Source organism: Ctenopharyngodon idella, chromosome 13 (assembly GCF_019924925.1).
Source record: "Ctenopharyngodon idella isolate HZGC_01 chromosome 13, HZGC01, whole genome shotgun sequence".
Classification (NCBI taxonomy): Eukaryota; Metazoa; Chordata; class Actinopteri; order Cypriniformes; family Xenocyprididae; genus Ctenopharyngodon; species Ctenopharyngodon idella.
Window position 1 is genome coordinate 26,702,240 of NC_067232.1, and position 25,915 is coordinate 26,728,154.

Below are 25,915 nucleotides of genomic sequence, written 5' to 3' on the forward strand. Positions count from 1 at the left end.
GTACCACTTTTAGCATAGCTTAGCATAGTTCATTGAATCCGATTAGACCGTTAGCATCTCGCTCAAAAATGACCAAAGAGTTTCGATATTTTTCCTATTTAAAACTTGACTCTTCTGTAGTTACATCGTGTACTAAGACCGACGGAAAATGAAAAGTTGTGGTTTTCTAGGCCGATATGGCTAGGAACTATACTCTCATTCCGGCGTAATAATGAAGGAAATTTGCTGTCGTACCATGGCTGCAGCAGGCGTCCAAATACAGTGTAACATTTAACAAAAATGTAAAAACTAATAGTCTAATGATGGTCTGTATTACTAATAATCCAAATGGGTCAGAAGGAACAAAAAAAAAAACACTTAAAGTGCCCCTATTATGCCATTTTAAAGGTTCTTAATTTTGCTTTGGATGTCTCCAACAGGTTTACATGCATCAAAGATCAAAACCACTTTAATTTTCTTATAATTAGGCTACGTTGCACATCACCATGATTCTCAAATGACTCATCTGATGATTCATTCTCTCTAAATCACTCCTTTCCGAGAGCCTGCTGTGCTTTGATTGGTCAGATGGCCCAGTCTGTTGTGATTGGTCTACAGCTTACAGCGCAAGTCGAAAACAAACGACCATTACCATAACTGATTCAGCTCTGGAGGCTTCCTAAAGCTCAGTGATTGTACAAACTGTAAAGACAATAATGATGGCATCGATTTTACCATATCAATCCGAGCATGAGTCTGATGAAATATTGGAAGAACTAGTTATTCAACCAGATCCTCCATCACAAGAACGACTTGAGCAGGACGTTTCTCAGTGATGCACATATATTGTAAGATGTTGCAACTGTAATTTCTCACCATCAGCATTAACAAGTGTACGTCCATCAACAAACCGATGTGTGCATTTCTAATTTATTGCGGTGCACATGTGAGAACTGTATTATTAACAGTATCAATAACAGTGCAGCCGAGCAGTAACGTGAATGACTGATGTAACATTAAAGTTTGTAAAACAAATCTTGCTCCATCCTTTATCATGACTCAGAGTAGAAAGAACAACAGACAGTCTTCATTAATGGACACAGTTTTAGGTAATAGTGGACAGAGCTGATTAGCAGAAGTATTTCAGTAAGACGGTAATAATGCGAGTTAGCCGGTTAGACCTACACAATATAAAACAAAACTACGCATTTTGAACACCTCGTGGAAAATATATACATCAATAATTTATCGTACTTACAGGCTGTGATTCTGAGGAGCAAGCTGGTCCAAATAAAGTGGGTACATCTTTAATGGCGTTTTGTAAATCCCATTTAGACCTCAAGGAGATTTGAGGTTATTCTGCCGTTGTATCACTGTGGTAATTTTAACCACTGTCTCTTCACATCCTCGTGTTTACAAAGAGAATTTGCTTTTGCAGAGCAGAAAACAGCGTCTTCTCGACATGTATACAACACAAACAGCTACTGCGTTTGAGGGTCAAAGTAGACGTTGTTCACGGGCAGCCAATGAAGACCATAGGCGGGTATTAGGCAAATGAGTTACCCAGTGACGCGTAGGTAGCCGTGTGATTCGTATTCCTGACGACTCGTTTAGGCGGTTCAGAGTCGATTCTATCTTTTGAGAGACGATTGTGCACTTTCGGCTTCACAACTTTGGAGATCGTTTACATTCACAGACGGCTATATTACACATTGCATGAGAGATAATATTTGAAAAAGTATAATAGGAGCACTTTAATGTTGCAGTGGCATTTGGAGCAGATGATATCAAACCTGGCACAAACAGGTGCTGCATGTCTTAAAGCACCATTTTTTTAATTGAACGCCAATGTGAATGAGATTTGACAGCTGTGGCAAAAGATTATCAATCAATAATGACTTAATTTGAGTCTATTCCCCACACAAATCTAACATAGGTATATAAACTATTACTTTTATTATGCTGATTTACCAAAAAAAATAATTTATATGCCTGTTTAATATACCAAAAAGAATAAATATATACTTTAATTATACAGAAAATATATTTGATACTGCCTAATTTTCTTTATTCTGCAAAAGTAAATGACAAAATCAATCACTGATCAAAGAAAAGCTTCTTGGATCCTGCATGTGTGTCTATTTCTCTCTCTGCTGTAACACTATCCCCCATCATCAACTCAATTTGAAGGCCAGAATGCTGAAAATGGCGCATGATGTGAAGATAATCAGCTAAAATGTATTTGCATTGATCATTTTCAGTCTCTGCCACGCCAGTGCAGGGAAAAAAACAAAGACAAAACAGGAAATGACCAGTTTGCACAAAAAACCCCCCAACAATTGACAGACATTTAAAAGCAGCCGTGTAATCTGATGAAACACAGTAACAAGAAATCACCAACATTATGCCATGCAAATTGAGGGTATGACACCACAAGCATCTAACCACCAACAAAACATCATAACCAACTCCATTTACATATAAAAGTATTAAAGGTGCATCAGCAATTCAGAAACAGGCAAGGGTCAGAGAGAAGGAAAATGATCATGAATCAACATAAGTCATGTTAAATGTTAGGAACATTTAGACGAGTTGTCGATTTAAGACAAAAGCCAATGTTATGCTACAACAACTGTTCTCTTAATTAGCAAACAAAGACAGTAGGTTGTTAAAAAGACTTTCAGAGAGCAACCGATAGCAGGTTTTCTGCCAAGTTCTTGAACAGAACAGAAGTGAAACAGATCTGCTGCTTTATGTCTGTTTAAACTTTGCCCTCAGCAACCACAAGTTAAATGAAAAATCAACACACATTACGGTAAATTTAACAGGCAACTTAGATGACTCTCACTCAGTTTTGACTGAGGCAGAGAGAAGTTTCCACACACATGAATGCCTCAAGGAACAGATACAAAGCCTGTCAACAACATGCACAGATCATGTCACCCCTTCCAAAAAATAAACAGCTTATGCATTTTTAAATAAATCATCATATTACACTGTAACACAATGAAAAAACTCCATCACATTAAAGTAGACCCGCCCTTTTCACAAGTCTCTGGTGTCCCCAGAATGTGTCTGTGAAGTTTTAGCTCAAAATACCCCACAGATCATTTATTATAGCTTGTCAAATTTGCCCCTATTTGGGTGTGAGCAAAATACGCCGTTTTTGTGTGTGTCCCTTTAAATGCAAATGAGCTGCTGCTCCCGGCCCCCTTTCCAGAAGAGGGCGGAACTTTAACAGCTCGCGCTTCGGTTGCTCAACAACAACAAAGCTGGAGAATCTCACGCAGCCAAAATGAGGATTGTCAGTAACGGTGTTCAGCCTTACATTGTTCAAACCGGAGTCGACACTGATGGAGAGACTCAGGAAGAAGTTACAACTTTTAGGACGTTTCTGAATGGTTAGTGGATAAATTTATGTAGTTGCTGTGGAGTTGATTCAACTCATCCACTAGCATGTGCCGTCATGTTAATCTTTTGTGCAAATCCAGCATTGAATTGACACTCGTTTGTGAAGCAGTTCAGCATAAAATGACAGCATGACAACAACACTCTATTACAACAACTCTTCCTCTTCTCTAAAGCAGCCCAACATGGCCTCACCCCCTTTGTTGCGTGTTCTCGGGGTTTATGTAAATTTAAGGGTTTGTGATGTCACCAAACCGGGAAGAAGCTCATTGTAGTCCTTAAAGCTGCAGTCCGTAACTTTTTATGATTAAAAGTGATCCAAAATCATTTTTAACAAGTAGATAACCAGCCAGTGTTCAAAACTTAACCTTAGCTCGAACGGTAAGCTTGTAATAATAATGTTTTATAATAAGAGCGGTACTGGTGGGTTTCCGCGGGAAATTCGAGCATGCAGCAGTTCGTCTTTGCGTCATTACGTCACGTCTGTAAACAGAAAGGAAGGAGTCCCAGCTAGTAGATTTATCATGTGAGTATGCTGCTTGTAGCGGGTCATTTATAGCCTTTTCTCACAGCAGCTGAAATAATTAAACTTATCATTTTGATGGCGGATTGTAATCCAGAAAGATTCAAATGACAATCAGTGATAACTGGAGATTCACCCGTAGTCAAAAGCAAAAGACGTCGGACTGCGGAGAGACTACAGAAATTGAAATCTACAGGTAACGCTAATACACACTAAATACATGTAGTTACGCAATGCTGATGTTGTTAACATTAATAATTTGAGAACAAAGTATAACAGTGATAATAATTTGCACAGTTTGGCATGATATGAGCCAAGCGATCGTTAGATTTAATCACCATTGGCAGTGTAATTTATTGTAGGCCTAATGCTTTTTTCCCCTCAGTTGGTCAGAACAAAAGTGGCAGATTTGTAACTAACTTGTTCAGACATTTTCTGGTGAATATTCTTATTTTGGTCATACTTCCAAGATGTAGAATCTGTGTTTCTGAAGTACAGTATCCACACCGATGTGATGACTAGATTCACCCGCACGATGCACAATGCATGTAACGATAATAATTCTGCACATAACTGCAATTGCAGGTTTCAAACAGAGATGGCGACAAAGAGGCAAAACTTCCGGACTGCAGCTTTAAAAACAACAGCTATTGTACAAACTTATCTTGTGCATTTTATCTGAAGTCTTCAAAGTCAAACAATAGCTTTGTTTGAGAAGCAGATCCAAATTTAAGACTGATCACTGATAATCAATACTATAGCTCATCTATGTGTCATAAATACAACTTTCTGCATCATGATGGGTCAGAACTAAAGCAGGGCTTTGAAACTAATGAGAATCATTGGGAATAATGGAAAATAAAAAAAAAAATAAAAAAATTGGATGCATTCCAGTAACAAGGAGTCATTTTTGTGTGTGTGAGACAACTGCCTCAAAAGCAGCATGAACTGCTAATTGATCAGACTACAATAGTCTAGTCAATACAAAGAACGCAATGTATTTAAACAATATTGTCAATCCAGCAACACTAAAACATTTCCTGATAAACACAAATGAACCCTTACCTGAAGTTTATCCTCTGGGACATTAAGCCAGTGGTTGAACGCTTGAGACAGTTTTGTTCTGACTTGTTTTCCTATCAAAACAGAGAAAAGGGGGAGACATGACAAGAAATCAGAATTAGTTGCAGCGCAAACATGGACGTAAAAGAAGAGCTGACGTTTCCCACCACTTTCCACAAAAACACACTAAACTCACAAAAAGATGTCCGTCTTCCCCAATAAAGTGAAAGGAGTTGTTTAGTTTAACTTTTTTTAACAGAAAGTAACATTTTGACAAAGGCATTTCTTATTGTCTAGCACAAAATCTCACAGCAATGCATGTATTTGCAACAAGACAAACAGACTAGAAATGCACCGATATATCGGCCAATAATTGGTATTTCGGCCGATAAAAGCAATTATTTTTTACTATCGGCCGATTCTTTAAAAAAACAGCCAATGATCAGGGCCGATTATATCCTGTCAATCAAAAGGGGGCAGAAAAACGTGTTCAGACTGCAACTCATACTGTGTGTGAAGAAAATGTCTCATGTTGAATTTAGGGCTGTGGCAACACATTAACAGTTCAAAAAGTGTGACGTTAAAGCAGGCTTTATTTGACCCTGTGAATCACCCATAGTTTAAGCCAGGGTTGCTAGGTCTGCGGTTTCCCTACACCAAACATTATTTGTAATGCGCCTCCCATCCAATAATTACAAACAGCTTTGTGCTTGGTTACTTCTAATAAGAAACAAAGTCTCAGCTTTCAAATTCTGTCTATTTAATCATGAATAATAATAGCATCACAAGTACAGTGGTAAATAAATTTGATGGGTTGATAATTTGATTGATAATCATTTAATCACGATACACGAAACAAGCAAGTGGCTAAAGTCTCAATACTGTCATAAATCAATAGAACCATTTTTGCCTTTTAAAACACAAACTTGAATGCTGAGGACTGAAGAGCTCAGATTATTCAGCAAACTGTCTTCAGCAACCAAAGGCTTGGAATGAATATCATTCATCTCACTTCATCTCCATTCATGAGCCTTTTCCCCTCCAGCTTCCTGTAACTCAAGCCTTCACTGAGTTACTGCAGGTTGCACTGATCTAACAACTTACTGACAGTGTTACTCCTTCACTTCATGTGCCACTGTTTCCCTTTTTGAAATAATTCAGTTTGCCCTTTACAAATGGAAACAGTTGGATGAATTTCATGAAATAGTTACGATGCTCAAAGTTCAATGCAAAGGGAGATATTTTCTTTTGAAGAATTCTCTGTTTAAGGACTACAACAAACAGCTGGTAGGGACTACAACGAGCTTCTTCCTGGGTTGGTGACATCACAAATCCTAAAATTTACATAAACCCCACCCCGACAACTCAACAAAGGGGGTGAGGCCATGTCGGGCTGCTTTAGAGAAGAGGAAGAGTTGTTGTTGCCATGCCGTCATTTTACGCCAAACGAGGGTCAATTCAACACTGGATTTGCACAAAAGATTAACATGACGGCACATGCTAGTCGATGAGATGAATCAACTCCACAGCAACTACATAAATTTATCCACTAACCATTCAGAAACGTCTAAAAGTTGTAACTTCTTCCTGAGTCTCTCCATCAGTGTCGACTCCGGTTTGAACAATGTAAGGCTGAACACCGTTACTGACAATCCTCATTTTGGCTGCGTGAGATTCTCCAGCTTTGTTGTTGTTGAGCGACCAAAGCGTGAGCTGTTAAAGCTCCGCCCTCTTCTGGAAAGGGGGCCGGGAGCAGCAGCTCATTTGCATTTAAAGGGACACACACAAAAACGGCGTGTTTTTGCTCTCACCCAAATAGGGGCAAATTTGTCAAGCTATAATAAATGATCTGTGGGGTATTTTGAGCTGAAACTTCACAGACACATTCTGGGGACACCAGAGACTTATATTACATCTTGTAAAAGGGGCATTATAAGTACCCTTTAAAATAATGGATTAAAATAATTTTTAATTTAAAAAAAAAAAAAAATTCTCATGTATAATAATTTTTAGATTTTCATCCGATTAGTTGATTAATCGAAAAAAATAATCAACAGATTAATCAAATATCAATAATAGTTAGTTTCAGCCCTACCTAAGAGTAAAAGTGTCTGGATTAATTGCATCAACGAGAAATCAAACCTCTTGATTCTGAGGTGAAATGTGACTTGCACACGTTTTAATGAGATTTCACCCTCTTAAATGCAAATTAATGACCTACTAGCAGTCTTTCTCGATTTCTTCACATCTGTGTCTGTTTTCCTTTTTTGAAAGAACTTGCTTTGCCCTTCACCAGCGGAGACCTCTGTTCAATTTCAGTTCCTCAGTGATTTCTTCCCTGACCTCTGCAAAAACTAGACCATCTCTGCATCACCCGCGCAGGGCTTCCGCATACTGTCACAAAAGACATCATTAAAATTGCAAGAGGACGACAGGAAAACAACAGAACTGGTTCTGATGCTGCAGCAGTATTTCTCCTCCCGCTCGCTCTAATATTCAACAAATTGAATATTAGGTGGAAACACTCTTTCAGACTCAGCAGGGTTTTACTGCAGATCAAATTAAAACACTTTTGCTTCATAAGACCAGCATAGAGAGAGAAGAGGTAGGAAACAGTTTTTCGTCATTGACAGAATTTTAAAAGCATTAATGCAGCCATCATTTTGCAAGATAAAAATGCTGCATATGGGGTTTCCATTAAAGCATTCAGACTCAACATTTTAAGGAACAATGACATGGTAACATGAACTCATTCTTCCAAAGCTATCACCATTCAGCCTTTTCCAAATTGGAAATATAAGCCTACATTATAGTAAATAATAATAAGCTACCCCACCCTAAAAAGCTAAAAAGTAATTCAGGGGACCTGACAACTTAAATGTTAAAAATTTGAATTTATTGTTTTAATGAAACCTTTTAAGTTGCAAACATTATTTTCTAGAGTTCTGTTGACATAATAATGTTGATCATCTTAATATCCTCTGTAATTTAAACTCAAATTTATGCGTTAATTGACTTTACTAAATTAGGTTGTAGTAACTTAATAAAATTGTCTTGATAATTTCGGAAATTAGGCAGTGGATTTCTAGTTCCCAGCATGCTTTGCATAGGACTGGATAAGGAGAATAAATGTTGAAATTAAGTATTAATTTATTTGATTTTAGTGAAGGGAAAGACCGGTTAGTGTTTAATGATGTTATTTTTGACATTTAAAAGAGTTTCTGTTGTTGAAGTTTGTGCTGAAGAGTAGATACATGAAGGTCAACACTAATGACTCTATAAGCAATGACTGCCAGTGATGAGTAATATCATTAAATATACATGTTAAATAAGTTATGTTAGCATGTGAAATAGAAATAGATAAGATTAATTGGTTCCAGGGATACAACTCTGGTAGTTGGTGCGACTTAATTTTTTTGAGTAATGAACTTTAAAATTTGTGTTTATGCTACAAATTATTAAGTTCCTCTAACTCAATGTGGCTTGATGGTTGAATGTAAATTCACTCGAAGTTGTCACAACTCAAAAAAATTGATGCAAACTGTTGCATACATTTTTTTTGATGAGCAAACATTATTTTTTAGAATGACAACCAATCACAAATTGTCCTTCAACAACAAATGTGACTTTCACAGAATCTAATAGTTATTGTACTGATGGTTCTTACATGATGCTTCATGAGACAAGAGCAGGAGATGCTAATAATAGACACAATATTGTCAGTTGTTCAGCATTGTGCTGACTGCAGACTTCCTGTATGAGCGCTGAGCTCTTCTGACCTATAGGATGATGATGCTTACACCACAAAATGGGTAATTGACATGAAATGTCAAGCAGTGACAGCAGCTTCCAGCAATGTGACATGCTGTTTTCCATCTATATCTGACCTGTCATATTACTCAAAGACTTCATGAAATATTTGTACTTTTACTGATTCAAATGTCATTTTTTTTCAGTTTCACAAAGCAGAAAAAAAAGGAGTCCCTAAAGGGACATGGCGATGGAAGAAAATATGAAATGGGAGGAAAAATTATTGAGCGGGAAAACTGTGGACTTGGCAACACTGGCCAAAGATCTTCATTTACACAAAATTAAGGTTTGTAGGTTTAATCAGACTGCATTATATATTACATTATATTTAGGGCTGTCAATTTAACACATTAATTAATTGACTTGTTTTCATTCATTAACTTTTAGAATGAAACTGGACATTTCTGAACGGTTAGTGGATAAATTTATGTAGTTGCTGTGGAGTTGATTCAACTCATCGACTAGCATGTGCCGTCATGTTAATCTTTTGTACAAATGACGCCATGGTAACAACACTCTACTACAACAACTCTTCCTCTTCTCTAAAGCAGCACAACATGGCCTCAACCCCTTTGTTGCATGTTCTCGGGGGCGGGGTTTATGTAAATTTCAGGGTTTCTGATGTCACCAACCCGGGAAGAAGCTCAGTGTAGTCCTTAAAAAGTGATTTCTGTAAAGAAAATATCTCTCTTTGCATTGAACTTTGAGTGTCGTAACTTTGCAGATGTTGTTTATGATCAAACAGCAACATTACACACTAACTAAAGTTAAAACAGTGAAATCATAATCAACCACACCTTTAAATAACCTAAAGTTCAATCACACTCAGCTACTGCTTGACTGTTTCATGTTGTTGATGGAAAAAAGCTAAGTGAAGATTTGTCAGTTTTTCACAGTAGAAAGCCACAGTTTTTGAATGACATGATGGTGAGTAAATGTATTTTTTATTTTATTTTCTCTGATCTATTCCTTCAGCGCCATTGTACGTGCAGACAAAAATAAACTACATGTATAATGCCTTACCTGGCAGCTGTAACAAGTACATGTATGGTTCCAGAAGAATCCTTTCAGAAGTTGCTCTTTTGTCTCCATCCATCCCTCCGTTTCTACAAAGAAACCTGCTGAGAGAGAGAGAGAGAGAGAGAAAGAGCGAGAGTAAAAACACAGCCTCCACAATACAGTCATCGCTCAGTACGTCTCTTATGGAAGGTCTGACTAAATGCCAGACACACAGCCAATTATTCTCAGCTGAGTTGTCATTAATTCAATTTGCTTTACTTCCTGGTGAACTCCTGACATTATGCATGCGGTGTTGGGACACTTTGGGGTTTTCCCACAGTAAGCAGGGCATAATTTGTTCCAGAACATGTGCAATCCTATTTTAGTGGAGCTCAATCTAATTTACCTTTGAAAGAAATGTATGATAATGTTTCATTATCCTTACTACTGTTAAAAAGCTTGGGATTATTACAATTTTTAACATGTTTTTGAAAAGCATTCTCTTCTGCTCACCAAGGCTGCATTTATTTAATTTAAAAAAAAAAAAAAAAAACAGTAATCTTGTGAAATATTATTACAAATAAATGTATTCTATTTTAATATAATTTAAAATGTGAATTTTCAGCATCATTACTCCAGTCTTCAGTGTCACATGATCCTTCAGAAATCATTCTAATATACTGATTTGCTGCTCAGGAAACATTTATGATTATTATCAATGTTGAAAACTGTTCATATTTTTGTGGAAAATGCGATACAATTTATTTTTCAGAATTCTTTGATGAATATAAAGTTCAAAAGAACAGTGTTTATTTGAAACAGGAACCTTTTTTAACATTATAAATGTCTTTACTGTCACTTTTGATCAATTTAATATATCCCTGCTTAATAAAAGTATAACAGACCCCAAACTGTTTAATAATAGTGCACATACACACATACAAAACATATGGAGTTCAACATTTTGACCTAAAGCCTTATAATTAAATGCTCAATTTTTATTTTTATGATTGAAAAAAAGTAACTATTTATTGAACACTTATGTTCAATAAATAGTTATTGCTGTTGTTGTCAAAGACGCACTCAAAGCTGCAATACAGTGATTTTACAAAGATGAAGGATGATTCAGCTCTAAAATCACTCCTAAACCATGGTTAAAATTAAAGTAACAGATTAATTGGCTTATTGCTTTATTAATTACTCATCGTTTCGAATGGAAAAACCCTACTGTAATCCCTAATGCTCAAAATAATTGGTTTGAGTATGACAAACTTAAATTAACTTTTATGAGTATTTAGCAATTTTTTTTTCTTTCAAGTTCACAGAACTGGTATATTTAAGTTTTATGAACTTATTTCTTTTAATTTAGACAAGCTTAAGTTGAACTGAAAACTGGGCTGGGATTTCTATTTCCCAGCATGCTTTGCCCATAGCACTCAAAAAGGAGAGTAAATGCACAAATTAAGTGTTATATAATGTTTTTTTTGCGCAAGATTAATGTTGAGTTGGAGATTTAGTAGTGATTAATGTTACTTTATGCTAATTTAGACGAGTTTCTGTTAATGTGGGTTTTTGGACAGTTACCATCATTGTGACAAGTGGTGCATGTGGCTTGGTTTGAGAGCAAGTATATTAAATGCTTTATATTGCTGTACTCATTTAGCGAGTGCTGTACCATACTATTGTTAACATGTTAGCAAATTAGCATTTTCTGAATTAACTAGTTACAGCTAGCTAAATATACACTAATAAAAATGTTAACTTTAAGGTTACATGATAATTTTAAGTGAAGTGTATGAATTAGTGTATTTAAACATTTCAAGTTAAGAACAATTAAAATGCATGAGTACAAAATAAAAATCTGCCAGTTCTGCTTACTTAAACTTTGAATTTCTTAACTTAAAATTAAGGCAACAAATTGCCTCAATTCTTTTGAGTTTTGCCAACTTATTCGGGTTTACAGTGCACATGATGCAATTTATAACATCAGGTTTTAAATGGTCATGCCTATTAAATCAATTTATGACCACCAAAGAACAGTCACAACCAATATGTGCTTTAGCTGGATTATCTGTAAATCATTCTGATCGATATTTACAAACTCAAAAACTCACTGACACATCAGATCTAGTATTGCAGTTCTTCAGAGTAAATTTAACTGGGTCATCATAAACATTCAGTCAGTTACATCTCAGCAATTGTAGTGACACGAAACAGTACATGAGCGCTTAAGCATCAATAGGAACAATTTATTACAGCATGTCGCTGTCATGGAAGTGCAGCACTGACTCATAAACAATTTCATGGACACAACAGTGACATGCTTCTGCAGTCGCATCCCATCACTCAGACACACACAATCTCTTCTCTTTGAGCTTTCACTGGCAATACAGTGTGTTTTTAACTAAAAGCCTTACTTTATGATTAATAGACATACACACTACTGTACCAAGTAATGGTATAACAAGTATTATGTGCAAAATAAACAGTTTAGCACAAAAAAGGATGATCATCATAATCATTGTGATTTAAATGTACTGGTGATTTGCCAAACAATTTCATTTAATATTATAATCATAGCTAAATATTCACAAATGCACATTTAATAATAATAATTAAATAAAAACATTATAAATAGCATGTATTTATTGTTATTTAATGTAGCCTACATTTATAATTAACGGTTACAATAACATGTATTATTATTATTGTATAAATAGTATTATTATTATTAATGTACATTTATAATATTATTATTTATTTGTTTTTTTGTTTTTTGCTTTAAGTAAAGTCAGTATGGTAACAAAGTAAAATAAATGCCCCACCCACCTTTCCGATCAAAAAAAAGCTGCACTCTAGCACTTCCGCTTTCGTAATCCAGCACGTCACTCTTCCGCTTTCGATTTTTTTTTTCAGGCTCAGCCAGCTCGCTAGCATTAGCCAGTTAGCCAAAGACGGTAATTTAACTCCACTTCGGTTCACAACTCGTTTAGAACGCGATCAAAACGGCATCTCATCATCTTTAACACTCTAATATCCCATCATATGAAAAAAGAATAGATATTTAAGACGCGCCAGAGACCCTTCAGTTGATCTGTCATGTCTGGGTTTGACAGGAAGCTCACTCATCCCTGCTGCTCGCACTTAAATACGCCATGGAGACCACAGAGAGCAGGCGCAGAAAGTGGGTGGGGCCTGAAGAAATGTTCATTTTTTCCCCCCCTGACGCAGCACTGAACTATGGTAGATGTAGTATATACACAAAATACTTATATATATATATATATATATATATATATATATATATATGTATATGTATATGTATATGTATAAATGAGATATATATCTCATTTATATATATATATATATATATGTTTAAATGTAAATATATGTATGTATATATATATATATATATATATATATACATACATATATATGTGTGTGTGTGTGTGTGTATATATAAATATGTATAAATGAGATATATATATATATGTATATGTATAAATGAGATATATATCTCATTTATATATATATATATGTATGTTTAAATGTAAATATATGTGTATATATATATATATACATACATATATATGTGTGTGTGTGTGTGTGTATATAAATATGTATAAATGATATATATATATATATATATATACATACATATATATGTGTGTGTGTGTGTGTGTATATATAAATATGTATAAATGAGATATATATATATATATGTATATGTATAAATGAGATATATATCTCATTTATATATATATATATGTATGTTTAAATGTAAATATATGTGTATATATATATATATACATACATATATATGTGTGTGTGTGTGTGTGTATATAAATATGTATAAATGATATATATATATATATATATATATACATATGTATATATATATACATATATATATACATATGTATATATATATACATACACCACACACACACACACACACACATATATATATATATATACATATATTTAAACATATATATATATATATATATAAAGAAAACGTCTCAAAATATCAAACTTTTCTTCTATATATGTATGAATATGACATTTTTTCTTATATATAAAGAAAAAATGTCATATCCATACATATGTAGAAAAGTTTGATATCTTGAGACCTTTTCTTAATTACAGTATTTTGTGCAGATGTAGTGTAAGATTGTGTATGACACGGAATATCGTTGTTAATATTTTTACATTTTCGTGAATGTCATTTTAAAAACATGCAAGTGCCAACTAGCTTTGCAATTTCTGTACAATTATTTTAAGGATAACAAACGATGCCGTGTTCTAGTGCTTCAGGAAAATGGCTAAACATTTAATCAGAACATAAAAACAATAATGTTGAATGTGTGGAATAATGTTGAAACATGAAAGATCGGTTATTTCTTGTATTCAAATAAGCGTTTAGACTTTCCCTCAGATTTAATTGTGCGCAAAGAGCAGGCGCGTGAAAGTGGGTGGAGCCTGGGAATATTTCCCCCACTCACTGTTGAACTTTGGGAAATGTAGTTCATGTCATCATTGTGTGTTCCACCGTCCCAGTGACGATATAGCGCGGGTGTCATATTCAAAACATACAAGTCCCGTGTATCTTTGCGATTTCTTTGCGATTAAATTAACGCCGAGACGTTTTCCTCCGATTTTACCTTCCAATAGAAAACGAACGGGGCGGTTGGTGCGCGCGAGGCAGCCAATGGGCGCGCGCAGTATCCACAGTGGGAGGTTTGTGTATCTATCCTTCAGTCCGTTTCAGAAGCGGAGAGGATTACCACAGAGAAAACGAGTGCGATTGCCGAGCTGTTTTGTCGGATTCGCATCCCGACACCTTTCCTACATTTTCGGACGACGTTTCCAGCGTTGATCGTCGATGATTTTCCTCGATTGTCCAATGGATTACTAATTTAACGGAGGAACATCGCGATCTGTCGGATATATCAGGTAGGACATTATGTTGACCAGATAAAGTCTTAATGGAGACGTTGATCGAAAGAAAACTACGCTGCGTCGAGCTTCAATATTCAACTAAATTATCACTTGTTAGCATTATTCACGCGACTGCAGTTGAATCGTCTATTTTGACGTAGCGCTGTCGCTGTTTTGTTAACCTTGTTTTCTCACTAGCCAAAAAGGTTTACGGCGTAAATAGTGCATCTAAACAGCGGGGGACTTTTTGTTCGCCTTCATTAGTTTGTTATTAGTAGATGTGGTAGACTGTGCAACTTTGGGCTTCACTTGTATCGCCGTCAGCAGATGTTGTGTTGGAATTTGCCAAAAGACTCGACCACTTTCTTTTTGCTGCTCGGCATCAAATAGCTGATGGGGGAACACTGCCTTGCTGGATCCCTTACGTAAGGCTTTGTGCGATCGAAAGAGATATTTAGACTAAAAAAGCGTTGAAATCTTTGAGTTTTGACAGGGCAAATGCGTGAAATTGGATTATGTGCACAATGATCATAGCGAGCCTGAATCTTTCACTTGCTCTTTACAACTCTCGCGCACGATTGTCTCTTCGAATGAATCAACAATGTTGTAGTTTTCGATTCTGGACGTTCAGTTATCTCCGTATCGCCTATTTTACGTGTTTATTACGAGCTCTGTCTTTCTCTGGATCAACCTCGTCGATTTCTACGGATGTTTTTGAGCGTGAGCAGAAATGGCTGGCGAAGCAGGCTAGTTTTCCAGCAAGCAGATTTTCATTTATACCGTCGGGTAACGTTAGTTGTCAACCTAGCTAACGTTAGTTGTTATATTTCCCAAGATAATCGGCTCTATTTCGACGACACGGATGTTCGAAGAGCGTTAGTTTATTGTTTGAGGTGACATTGTCGTCAGGCTCACGGCGACGCATTTGTTTTCCATTCAGTTGACGGGAGATGTCGAAAGAAAATAAGTCCGATTTCCCCGATCGCAGCAAGTTGTACAAACCCTGTTTGGGTTGACCTTGTTCGGAAAGCCTTCATTGTGTTGATCGTGTTGCACACAAGCCGTCAGCATTTTGTAGCCGAGCTTTGTCGCCTCCATTTAAACAGCGAAAGCTGGTCTCGTGTCAGTTCTTTGTGATTTAACCGTCTAGTTTGCGTGCGTTATTCGCCACATATGGCTTTATTCGAAATAGCAATGTCGCTGTCGTCCCACTTCATGAAGTCAACATGGCTTGCAGCAATAAAGAGTGGGGGCGACAGATTTCGTTGTTTTGTAGGTTGAACGTCGCAATGATAAGAATGTCGATGTCAAGCGACTGCAGTTGTGTGGCACAGAAATGGCGTCATAATGCTGTAGCGCAGTCGACATTACGCGAACCCGTGCACGCAGACTACTGTAGTTTAACCTCACTCGTTTAACTTTCTCTAGTAGTTTAACTCTAGTTGTTTTACTCGATTGTAATGCTGACTCCTCAACTCCGTTCTGAGCAAAGAGTTCGCGCTTCTGTGGTAAAAATAAATAAATAAATAAATAAAAAATCACGTTGATTTCGAAGTGACACGCGGTCATTACATAAACGGCTGAAACACTTATGGCTTAAGGGTGCTGTAAGCAACTGCCACAAATAAAATGTCCCTATTAGCTGACAGTTATCACTGAATAGGTGTCTTTACAAATCACAACTGTCTCTGTGACAGCCACAGGCTGTGTAAACGGCAAAAAAGAGTAAGGGGAGCGGTCCGTCCTTGTCTTAGCCAATCAGAAACGCGCTTTGTCCGTCAATCATTTTGTGCTGACATTGCTGGCATGTCTGTGGAGGGCGGGGCTTTGTTAAGAGGGCGTGTTGTTGAAGTGATGGGGGTTGGGTTAATTCAATGACCAAGTCTGGCGGAAGTTAGAAACCTTAAATGACCAATTGGACTAAGGGTTTGTTTTTTTGTTTTTTTAATTCTGTTGAAAATGCAAACGCAAGGACTGTTTTCAGACAGGTTTCCACTGAACATTTACCCTGTCTGTCATTAGCTATGTTTCCATCCAAAGTTGCAAATTTAACTTTGGAATTTCGCATAAAACATTTGCGAATAAAGCACTGTTTCCATCCAGTGAGTCGAAGAGAACAAAATCGTCACTTCCTGATAAACAGGCGTTAAATATTACTAAGAAAAATGGAAGTTGCTGCAGTAGAAGCCACTGTATATAATAGTTTTTGTATATAATAAATTACTTGCGTTTAAAGTAAATTTCAGATGCTGTGCAATGAGATCGGTCCGCTGGTTGGTAGAGTGCCATGCCGTGCCAAATTTCTTGATGTGCATCAAGCAATTAATTCGGTAAAAATGTTTCCATCGTAGTTTATGTGCTTATCGCATAAAAATGTATCCTACTCATTTGAGCGCATACGTTTTTTGTTCGCATTTTTAGAATTTATGCTCAACTTTATCCCTGTTGCGATATCCCAAAATGCGCATAAAAATAGGTGGATGGAAACATAGCTATTGGTCGACAAATGGATAGTTCTGGCCCTAATTCATTAGTTGAGTTAATATTGCTGTGACGATGCACAGTTTTTACACTCTTCAATGAAATCAACTCACAAATTAGTTGTCTCAGTAAAGTAAAGTCCCCCTGTGGTGGAAATCAAGTTTTTAATGTTGTTTATATGTCTATGTGGTGTTTTTAATATGCTTTAAGACAAACCACGTGCAAATTCATATGTCAACACCATTGCTGAGTATTTTCTCTTTAAAACTGCAGTGAAAAAAAGACCTGCGGTTTGTAATCGCTGGTCTGTGACGTCACAAACTACCTTTAGCATATCATTAACAGTGAACTAGTAGGGGAGTCTTGAGAAAAGCCAGGTATATTTTTCTGCTGATATGAAAAATCATGTAGATTTAGCAATATAGCAGGTGTATGATGTATAGTACAATGTTATGATGAACTATATGCCTTTCTCCACTGACATTCTGAGTTGTTCAAAGCGTTTGTAAGGATGCTGATTGTTAGAAGGCAGCTGTCTGACTCTGAGATGGCGAACGGGAACATGGTTTGTGTAACATTAGCAACACATTATTAGCTGTTTGATAACATAGTCACACAAAAGGCTAATCATCTTTATTACCATTATGTGTCTGATGTTGTAAAGAGTGATACCATTGTGCAGCGTTTACCTCAGTAAGTTGACCGAGTGGATCTCTGAGCTGGCGTGAGTGAGTGGAGGCGGGGCTAATTTGCATATTCATTGATCTGCATATATTAAATTAAGCAAGGGTGTAGAGTTACATTCAAGCTATTTTAAGGCATGAAGACATTGTTTTCATAGGAAAAAACCTATGTCATTTTAGTGATCAAAGATGAGTTTTAAGGGATAAAATTATTGACTACAGGGGGACTTTAAGCTAGTTAGTCTGGTTGTTTGGTAAGAAAGAGATGAAATGTAGTTGCAATAAACGCTTATAACTGTAGCAGCGGACGACTATTATTCTGTTGTGAGAAACTGAGGAACAACTGATGATGGCACGGTTTGATGTTTGGTTGACCAATCTGTGGAAAGGGGCGTTTCATTCCCGCTTACATGTAGAGATTGAATATTCAAGGTGTCTATCCATTTTAGATTTATTGTGTTTCCATTTGGTGATTTAGAACAAAGTGTGATGAAAACAAAAATAAGAATATGGAAAAAAAACCCCACATAAAAATAGTTTTTTTATGTTCATGAGAAGGGTTGAATATGTAATAAACGGTTTCCTGCAAAGCGTTAACAATAAAAAAATATAAATTAGATTACCAATATTGCTATGATCTTTTTAGTAATTAGTGTTGTCACGGTACCAAAATTCCAGTAGTCGGTACCAATACCTTAAATTTTACGGTTCTCTGTACCAATTTCGGTACCACAGCAAAACTATTTGGAACTATTTTACTATTTTATTTAACTAGCCTATTTTAAAAACATATTAAATATGGTAATCATACATATAAATATTTGGAGCGTGTGTGTATGTTTTTTGTGTGTATATAAATAAATTTTGAAATATAAAAAAAATAAATAAATGCTCAAACATCCATTTTGTAACAGACGTGCGTGTTTATTTTAGCTATTCCGTCAATGAAACGACACACTACAGCCTGTAAAACTATGAAATAAATATCAGTAAATAATGGTAACCTAAATAGTAAGAAAGTTAAATATTATTTAAAAAAAAAAAAAAAACATTCGTTTTTTTATTTCTACACAAAGATGCGTCATATAGCCTACCGCTCTGCTCTTTGAGAACGATGTGGGACACGAGCAGGAAAGAGACCATTTCTCTTTAATAATATCTTCATGTTATCTCCTGATGTTACAAGCAACTGACACTTGTTGTAAAAGGTCTGAAGAGCGAGTTTTATCTTCACACATTCAGGCTATGTTTGATTTAGCGCTGCCAGAGAAAGCGAAACTAAAAATCACCGGCGTGTGTGAAACACGCTATACAAATAAACTTGATGCACCTTATAAAGTCTAATAACAAGCACAAACTGTGTTAAATAGAAACTGACGTGCAAGCAAAAAGGTTTCTGTCCTACAGTGTTTTTTCTACTTTACCACAGTAAAGAATGTGAATAGCCTATAATAGGCCTAAAAGCGAACGAAAGGAAGAAATGTTATAATCCCCTTCGTGAGTGAAGATTTGGGAAGAGAAACAGAGTTTCCATGTTCAGTGGAATAACTAATGGAATATTGTTAAAATCTCTGATAATCAGGTGACCAGATCGTGATTCGCAAAACAGAATACAAAGCTTAAATTTATGGACGTACCTCTCTCATTCGGCATGAACCAAAATGTTTCCATGGCTGCGATGTCAAATTTAATTGCTAACCTATTATTTCTTTTGTGAACAAAGTTTTGTGCTTCACTCGTGTCATATTCAAGTAAATACTGGCACAGCCCTATCAGTGGGTACCGAATATACCCGGATTCTCGGTACTACAGAAATGCGGGTATCATCACATTTTCAAAATTTCGGTACCGAAGTACCGGCACTTTTGACAACATTAATAGTAATGATCGTTATGACTGATTGATTTTTGTAATTGATTTGAAAATATAATGCCGCACAGTAGACTTGTAAGTTTCTTGTTGGTCTATGTTGTCTGTGCACTACATCTGAAAAAATAAATGTTAATCACAAATGTATTAGATTTCGAGGCTGAATAAAAGTGTGCTAAAAACAGCTTACATACAGCATTAATGGTCTCGACCACCAGCAGGAAGTATATCTACAGTTGCAGATGTCTGTGCCTCACGGTTAACAACACACAAGCACAGTTTGCTTTCATTACAAAAATACAAACTTTTATCTGCAATCAACTGGTTGCATTAATAATTAGTCATTTATTTGAGACTTTTATCTATAATAACTTGCAATACTCTTATTACAGTGACAGTCCCTGTGAAATAACCTGATGTTAAGTGTTTTCATCAATGGTTAGTTAACGGACTTGTTTCAACTATTTGATTACCATCTCAGGAATATTGTTGGGTACATGTGTTTCTGTGTATGTAAAGTTACTCACATCTCTCAGTATCAAAACCCCAGTATTATAGATAAAATGTTATTGCTTCTTTCTGTGTAATTTCTAACAACTCAATGGTGCCGTCATATCAGGAGATTTCTATGACTGTCCTTAGAGATGTGCCGGTCGACTTTTAGGCCGCATTTACATTACATGGCTCAAGTGACCCAATTCTGATATTTTTTCCTCCCATGTGGCACAAATTGGATATAACCCACGTACATGTAAGCAGGAAAAAAGCGCACGGAGTCCGATATTCTGCCATGTAAGCAGACCGAATATTCCCGTCAGTGAGAGTTGTACGTCACTGAAAAAGCGACAGTGGTGAATGACGTCAAATCAAGTGGACTCCAACTGAGATCACATGACCCTTTTCAATGGCGTAATGGTGGAAAAAGGCTCAACCCAATGTTTTGCTGACATTTAATGATGGTGCGGAAGGCAAAAACTTGTATTAGCATTTCATCTACGTCCATTGCAAATTGCGGGCTTTTTACTTCCCTTTTGGCCTAAGCTTTTCCAGGTCAGTACGTCTACCTTGGGTTGTTTCGCCAAGTGTATAGTGTAAATGCAGATATCGGATATGGGCCACACAAATTGTAAGCTGCTTGTCAAAAAAATTGGATATGGTCAACAAATCAGAATTGGGCATCAAGACTTGCAGTGTAAATGTGGCCTTTTTATTTTTATTTTGTCCGATCTCTGTTCCAGACTCGCACACAAACTGCATTGCAATTAGGGCTGCACGATATTGGAAAAATTTGACAATGCGATATTTTGTTTTTCTGCGATATGAAAATTTTCACCAGATAATTTGAATGGCTCTATTTGGAAAGAATAGATTTTGTAGGGAAGTGAATCTGCATAGAAAATAATAAACAAATTACAAGCATAGATAAATACAATAGAGCAAGGATACAAATGACATAAACAGTGCTTTTTTTTTCAGGTCAGTATTTGAGTACAGAAATTGAATAATCAAATGTAAAATAACACTGCATAGTCTTCGCTGTATAAATTAAATATAATTAATCTTTGTTAAAGCTACAAAAGTGATTTTTCCCTTTGTATTTTGTTGTTTGATTAACATTAATGACAGACAGCAGCAGGATTATTAGGCTGCTGTCACTTTAAGAGCTAACGTACAGATCCAATATAATGATACGCATCCGTTTTCTTTCTCAATTGTTTACGTTCACGTAAGCGACTGTGTTTACGAGGATACTTGCCGAGATGGGCATTTTGACATAATTTTGCCTGTTTGTGTCCATTCAAGCTCAAATAGACACAGAACAAAACAAAAATTTGTGTTTGTATGCTGTTTGGTGCACAGAAAACAGAGCACGAGTGCCAAATTGAGTTCTCTTTAGCGTTTTCTTGGACTCAAACACATGCAAATGATAAACTTTCGCTCCATGATGGTTAAACTTTGCAATTAATCTGAGAATCGCATGCGTTTCGAACCATGGTGCCTGGTCTGTACAAATCAACTACGATCCTTATACTCCTGCGATGTGACTATCGCGGATGCACACACCAAGATAGCGATGCTAAAACGATATGTCATGCAGCCCTAATTGCAATCATTTAAATGTCATTTGTGTGGAAATATTACGAAGTCTGTAAACAGGACGTAAAGAAGAGAACACAGATGCACCGGTGGAGCAAATACTGTACCAGACAGCAAGCTGTCTGTTCCCAATGCTCGAAATACAGGAAGAAAAATATAACTCTTGAATTGGGGGTGGAGGTTTTTGTGACTGTATCTCTGAAGTGAACTGTCTGTCTTCAGAAAAGTTTCAATGGCTTTTTCTTTTCCTCTTACCTCCATAAAAAAGTTGCATTTATAAGCGCAGTACTGCTATGTGTACAGCGGTACCCAAGGAAATTTGTGTGTCTTATGTAGCATAATTTCACAAGAAAGACCATTCTGTTTTTGCTTTAAATCTTAAAGGTGACCTATTATTCCCCTTTTCACAAGATGTAATATAAGTCTCTGGTATCTCCAGACTGTGTCTGTGAAGTTTCAGCTCAAAATACCCCATGGGTTTTTTATTATACCATGTTTTAACTGCCTATTTTTTTGGGTGAGAAAAAAAAATGCACTGATTTGGTGTGTATACCTTTAAATGCAAATGACCTCATGCTCCCCGCCCCCAAGCTTGCGATTCCAATACACTGAGGCATTAAAAAATACAGGAGAAGCTCACACAGCAAATATAACTCTCAAAATGGATCATTACAAACTGTTCGTGATGCAGTATATCAGATCACGTAGGTATGGCATGTATTTTGTGGATGTTTGCTAACATTCAATTCTGAATGAGTTTGATAGTGTGCTGCACGGCTAACGTGGCTAAAGCTACACGCTGTTGGAGAGATTCAATAAGAATGAAGATGCGTTTACAAATTATATAGACTGCAAGCGTTTTCGGGTTAAAAATGAAAATAGCGGCATGGCTCTGGTCTCAGAGAATACAGTAAGAAAGTTTAGCCACATTTAACAGTACATTACCAACGTGCTAAGCAGTTTGCCTGTTATACAGCAAATAAACAACAAATGAATTTGCTTAAACAAAGAAAAAAAATTGGCAACCGGTATCGGGACCAGCCAATCTGCTTGTAAAAAAAAAAATCCAAATCGGCCATGAAAAATCACGGTGCATGCAAATCAACTGTCCTACTTAATGTCAGATCAAACATCAATCTTTTCACTGTCTTGCTCTTGTTCTTATTGTAAATATGTTTTCATGTCTTTCAGCTGAAGACCTGAAAGTGAGTTCACTCAAGAGGATCACCGTCACCGTGGACGGAGATGAAGGTAATTGTTTTGAACTTTAGAGCCACTGTGTAAAGATGAAATGGCTAGATGAATAGTTAAATACTTTAATTGTCTATAGACATTGGTTTACATCACAGCTCGACAAAACCATGTTTTTTTTTTTACTTGCTATTGCCATTTTCTTGCAGTCTGTATTGGGGAGAGACATTCTCATTTACCTGGACAATTTGTATTTTTGTATTTGTAAGTGCATTAAGTCATTAGTATTCTTGGTCTGTTTTCCTGGAGGTGGAAGACAAATGCATAAATGTATGCTAAGTTGTATTTTGTCGACTTTTGATAAATACTGCTAGCTTGAAATTTGATTTCACAAGGTCTATAAGATGCTCATTGCCTGGAATGAGTACCAAAATGACCGCGCTTAAATGGTCAAAGAAAGACATAGAAAATCACTTTCTGCTCTTGACTGAATAACTTTTGTAACTAATTTTAAGCATTAATCTGTATTTAATTTTTACAATTCAGTGTTATTTTACATTTGATTACTTTAATTTCTGTAGTGTTTCTTACCTGAATATACTGTATACCTGTATATTTGTTCTTTCTTTATTACTGTCTTTTTACTTGTTTTTTATGAAAATACATTTTGCATAGTTTTTGTTTGTATATGCTGTCAATTATAGTTCTTTGAAAGAAAATCGGAATCGGCAAAAATCGGCCAAGAAAATTGCAATCAGTGCATCCCTAGACATAACCGACTGTGTTTGTGTGAATACTCGCTAAGACGGGCATTTTGACATTTTTGTGTGTATTTGATCATTTAAGCACAATAAGCTGCAAACAAGAACTGAATTTGGTACTCACAAGCTGTTCGAGAGGCGGCTTTATGTGTGTGCGCTTTGGGTGTGAGCTCAAAACCATCGGGAATGAGTAAAATCCTGCTGAATCTACTCAATCCTGTGCCTAAATTCAGGCCCTGTAACAGCAACACTATATAACCGGAGCGAATGAAACGAGTGAGTGAGTGAGTAAGAGGAGGTGGGTGTGCATGAACTCGCAGCTGGTATTGGTGTATCAAGACTGCGGAAAATGAGTCTTGGAACCGTTTCAGATATTTCGGTATCGATATTTTTGACAACACTGAAGTGCGTCATGCAGCATAAGTTAATACCAGTTGTAAATGGAGCCTAAAAGCCCACTGTGCATGCATTACGCATGGTACTGGCTTCAGTCTTCAACAACGCTGTGATAAAAATTCATGGCAGTGACGTGGAGGTGCAGTGGGCACTGAGTCACGCTCCATTAGCAAACTCCAACACTTTTTGCATCCACCCCTGTAACATATGGTCATGCCCAGCAGCGAGGTGGACAGCATGAAGATTATCACAGAGATCCATCATGCACTAGTGGCGGCACTCGGATTCTCTGTTGGCTGTGGTTGCTGTTATCTGTTATTTGAATGACCATAAGTGGTACAATGAGATTTACCCATCTGCTCCATTGACTGACTGACGTCTGTCTGTTGATCTGTGAGTTTGAGGACTAACCTGAGGCTCTTATTCACATTGTTCATCAAGCTGCTCAGTTGACTGTGAGCTTTTACTGCTCTTTTAGGTTTAGTGTTATTGGAAAAAGAAGGCCGTCTAATTGTCTTGCTTACATAGTTTCTCACACACTAGAGACAGATGCACATGTCTGAGTGCATTAGCAGCATCAACTCTTGTGTTAAGTGTCACAGCCAGCTCGTTTCAAGCCGCAACATAAAAGAGGGATCTTACACCAGCGTTTAACGAATACAAATAGTTTTATTGTTTTTAACAAATGCAACAATAACCACAAATAATAACAAACAACCCAAATGAAAAACCCAGAGCACTTATATACTCTATTCCCCTAATTATCAATTAACATGGGGAGCAGGGATGCCAATTTACAATATTAGCCAGGATCGATCATCATTGAAATGAACAAACAAATAATCATGAACCTTAATGATGACAGGATGCACAAATGCCACTTAAAATGGCAGCTTCCTCAACTGAATGAAAAGGTTTGTTATAGGGCTGCAAGATATTGGGAAAAAAACTGATATTGTGATATTATAGCAAAATGAAAACAATTTCACCATATGACTTGAATAGCTCCATTTGAAAATAAGGGTGTGCGATATAGACAAAAAATGATTTCTCTATTTTCTGGGATTTTCTCGATAGACAATATTTTGCTGAGTGTGGCAGGTTTTGGGCTGCCATTGACAGCTGACTCCTAAAGTTTTGAATATTCTTCATATTTTGTGCAGTGCTTAGTTCGCAGCAGTGACAGAAATGATCTTTTCCAATAAGTTTAAATAGATTTTTACCTTTTTATGGGCATTTTTACCTTTTTATAAAGCCATTTCTTTGTAACCTAATTAAATTTATGCCTCATCTTTTGTGTCAAATTCTTACATTTAATCAATAAGACACAGTAGGGCTGTTAGCAATCAAATTAAATCAGTATCAACAAAATTCATCTTTGCAATGAAAAAAACAGAAGCTGCATTTGAAGTGGCATTTGGATGCATTTACACAGAATGTTTAATGCAGCTCAGAGGGGACTGCCTCCTCCACTGCCTGCGTCTCATTTTTATAATGCAATAATGCATTTCTGAATGAACAGCCGCTTAAGAATAGTGATGTGTTCTACGTTCATAGAGCGTCACATGAGAGCGCCATTATGTGGTCGGATCACTTTTCATCTTCTAATACGGTTATCATTGCTGTATTGTCAACATGTCTAATTGTAACGCTTGCTAACATTTTTATTCAAAATCGCAATTTCTCAATTTAAAAAATAATAAAATCAAGGCAAA

General features: G+C 36.3%; 2 protein-coding genes across 8 annotated transcripts in view; one reads left to right on the forward strand and one right to left on the reverse strand.

Moving 5' to 3' along the window:
- Window positions 1-12,948, reverse strand: part of ggps1 (geranylgeranyl diphosphate synthase 1) — a 29,134-nt gene extending 16,186 nt beyond the window's left edge. The window contains exons 1-3 of one of the 5 annotated variants that reach the window (XM_051918052.1): window positions 12,611-12,946; window positions 9,806-9,900; window positions 4,976-5,046 (exon numbers count right to left, since the gene is read on the reverse strand). In XM_051918052.1, coding sequence (XP_051774012.1) covers window positions 4,976-5,046; window positions 9,806-9,878 — 144 coding nt within the window. In that variant the 5' untranslated portion in view covers window positions 9,879-9,900; window positions 12,611-12,946. Of the gene's footprint in view, window positions 1-4,975; window positions 5,047-7,193; window positions 7,367-9,805; window positions 9,904-12,610 lie in introns of those variants that run through there. The other 4 variants (XM_051918053.1, XM_051918056.1, XM_051918054.1 and 1 more) reach the window with 4 other exon arrangements.
- Window positions 12,949-14,442: 1,494 nt separating this feature from the next.
- arid4b (AT-rich interaction domain 4B) overlaps window positions 14,443-25,915 on the forward strand; it is an 87,226-nt gene continuing 75,753 nt past the window's right edge. For 2 of the 3 annotated variants that reach the window (XM_051917134.1, XM_051917135.1), the window contains exons 1-2: window positions 14,443-14,737; window positions 23,044-23,103. In XM_051917134.1, coding sequence (XP_051773094.1) covers window positions 23,098-23,103 — 6 coding nt within the window. In that variant the 5' untranslated portion in view covers window positions 14,443-14,737; window positions 23,044-23,097. The remainder of the gene's footprint in view (window positions 14,738-23,043; window positions 23,104-25,915) is intronic. The other variant, XM_051917133.1, reaches the window with a different exon arrangement.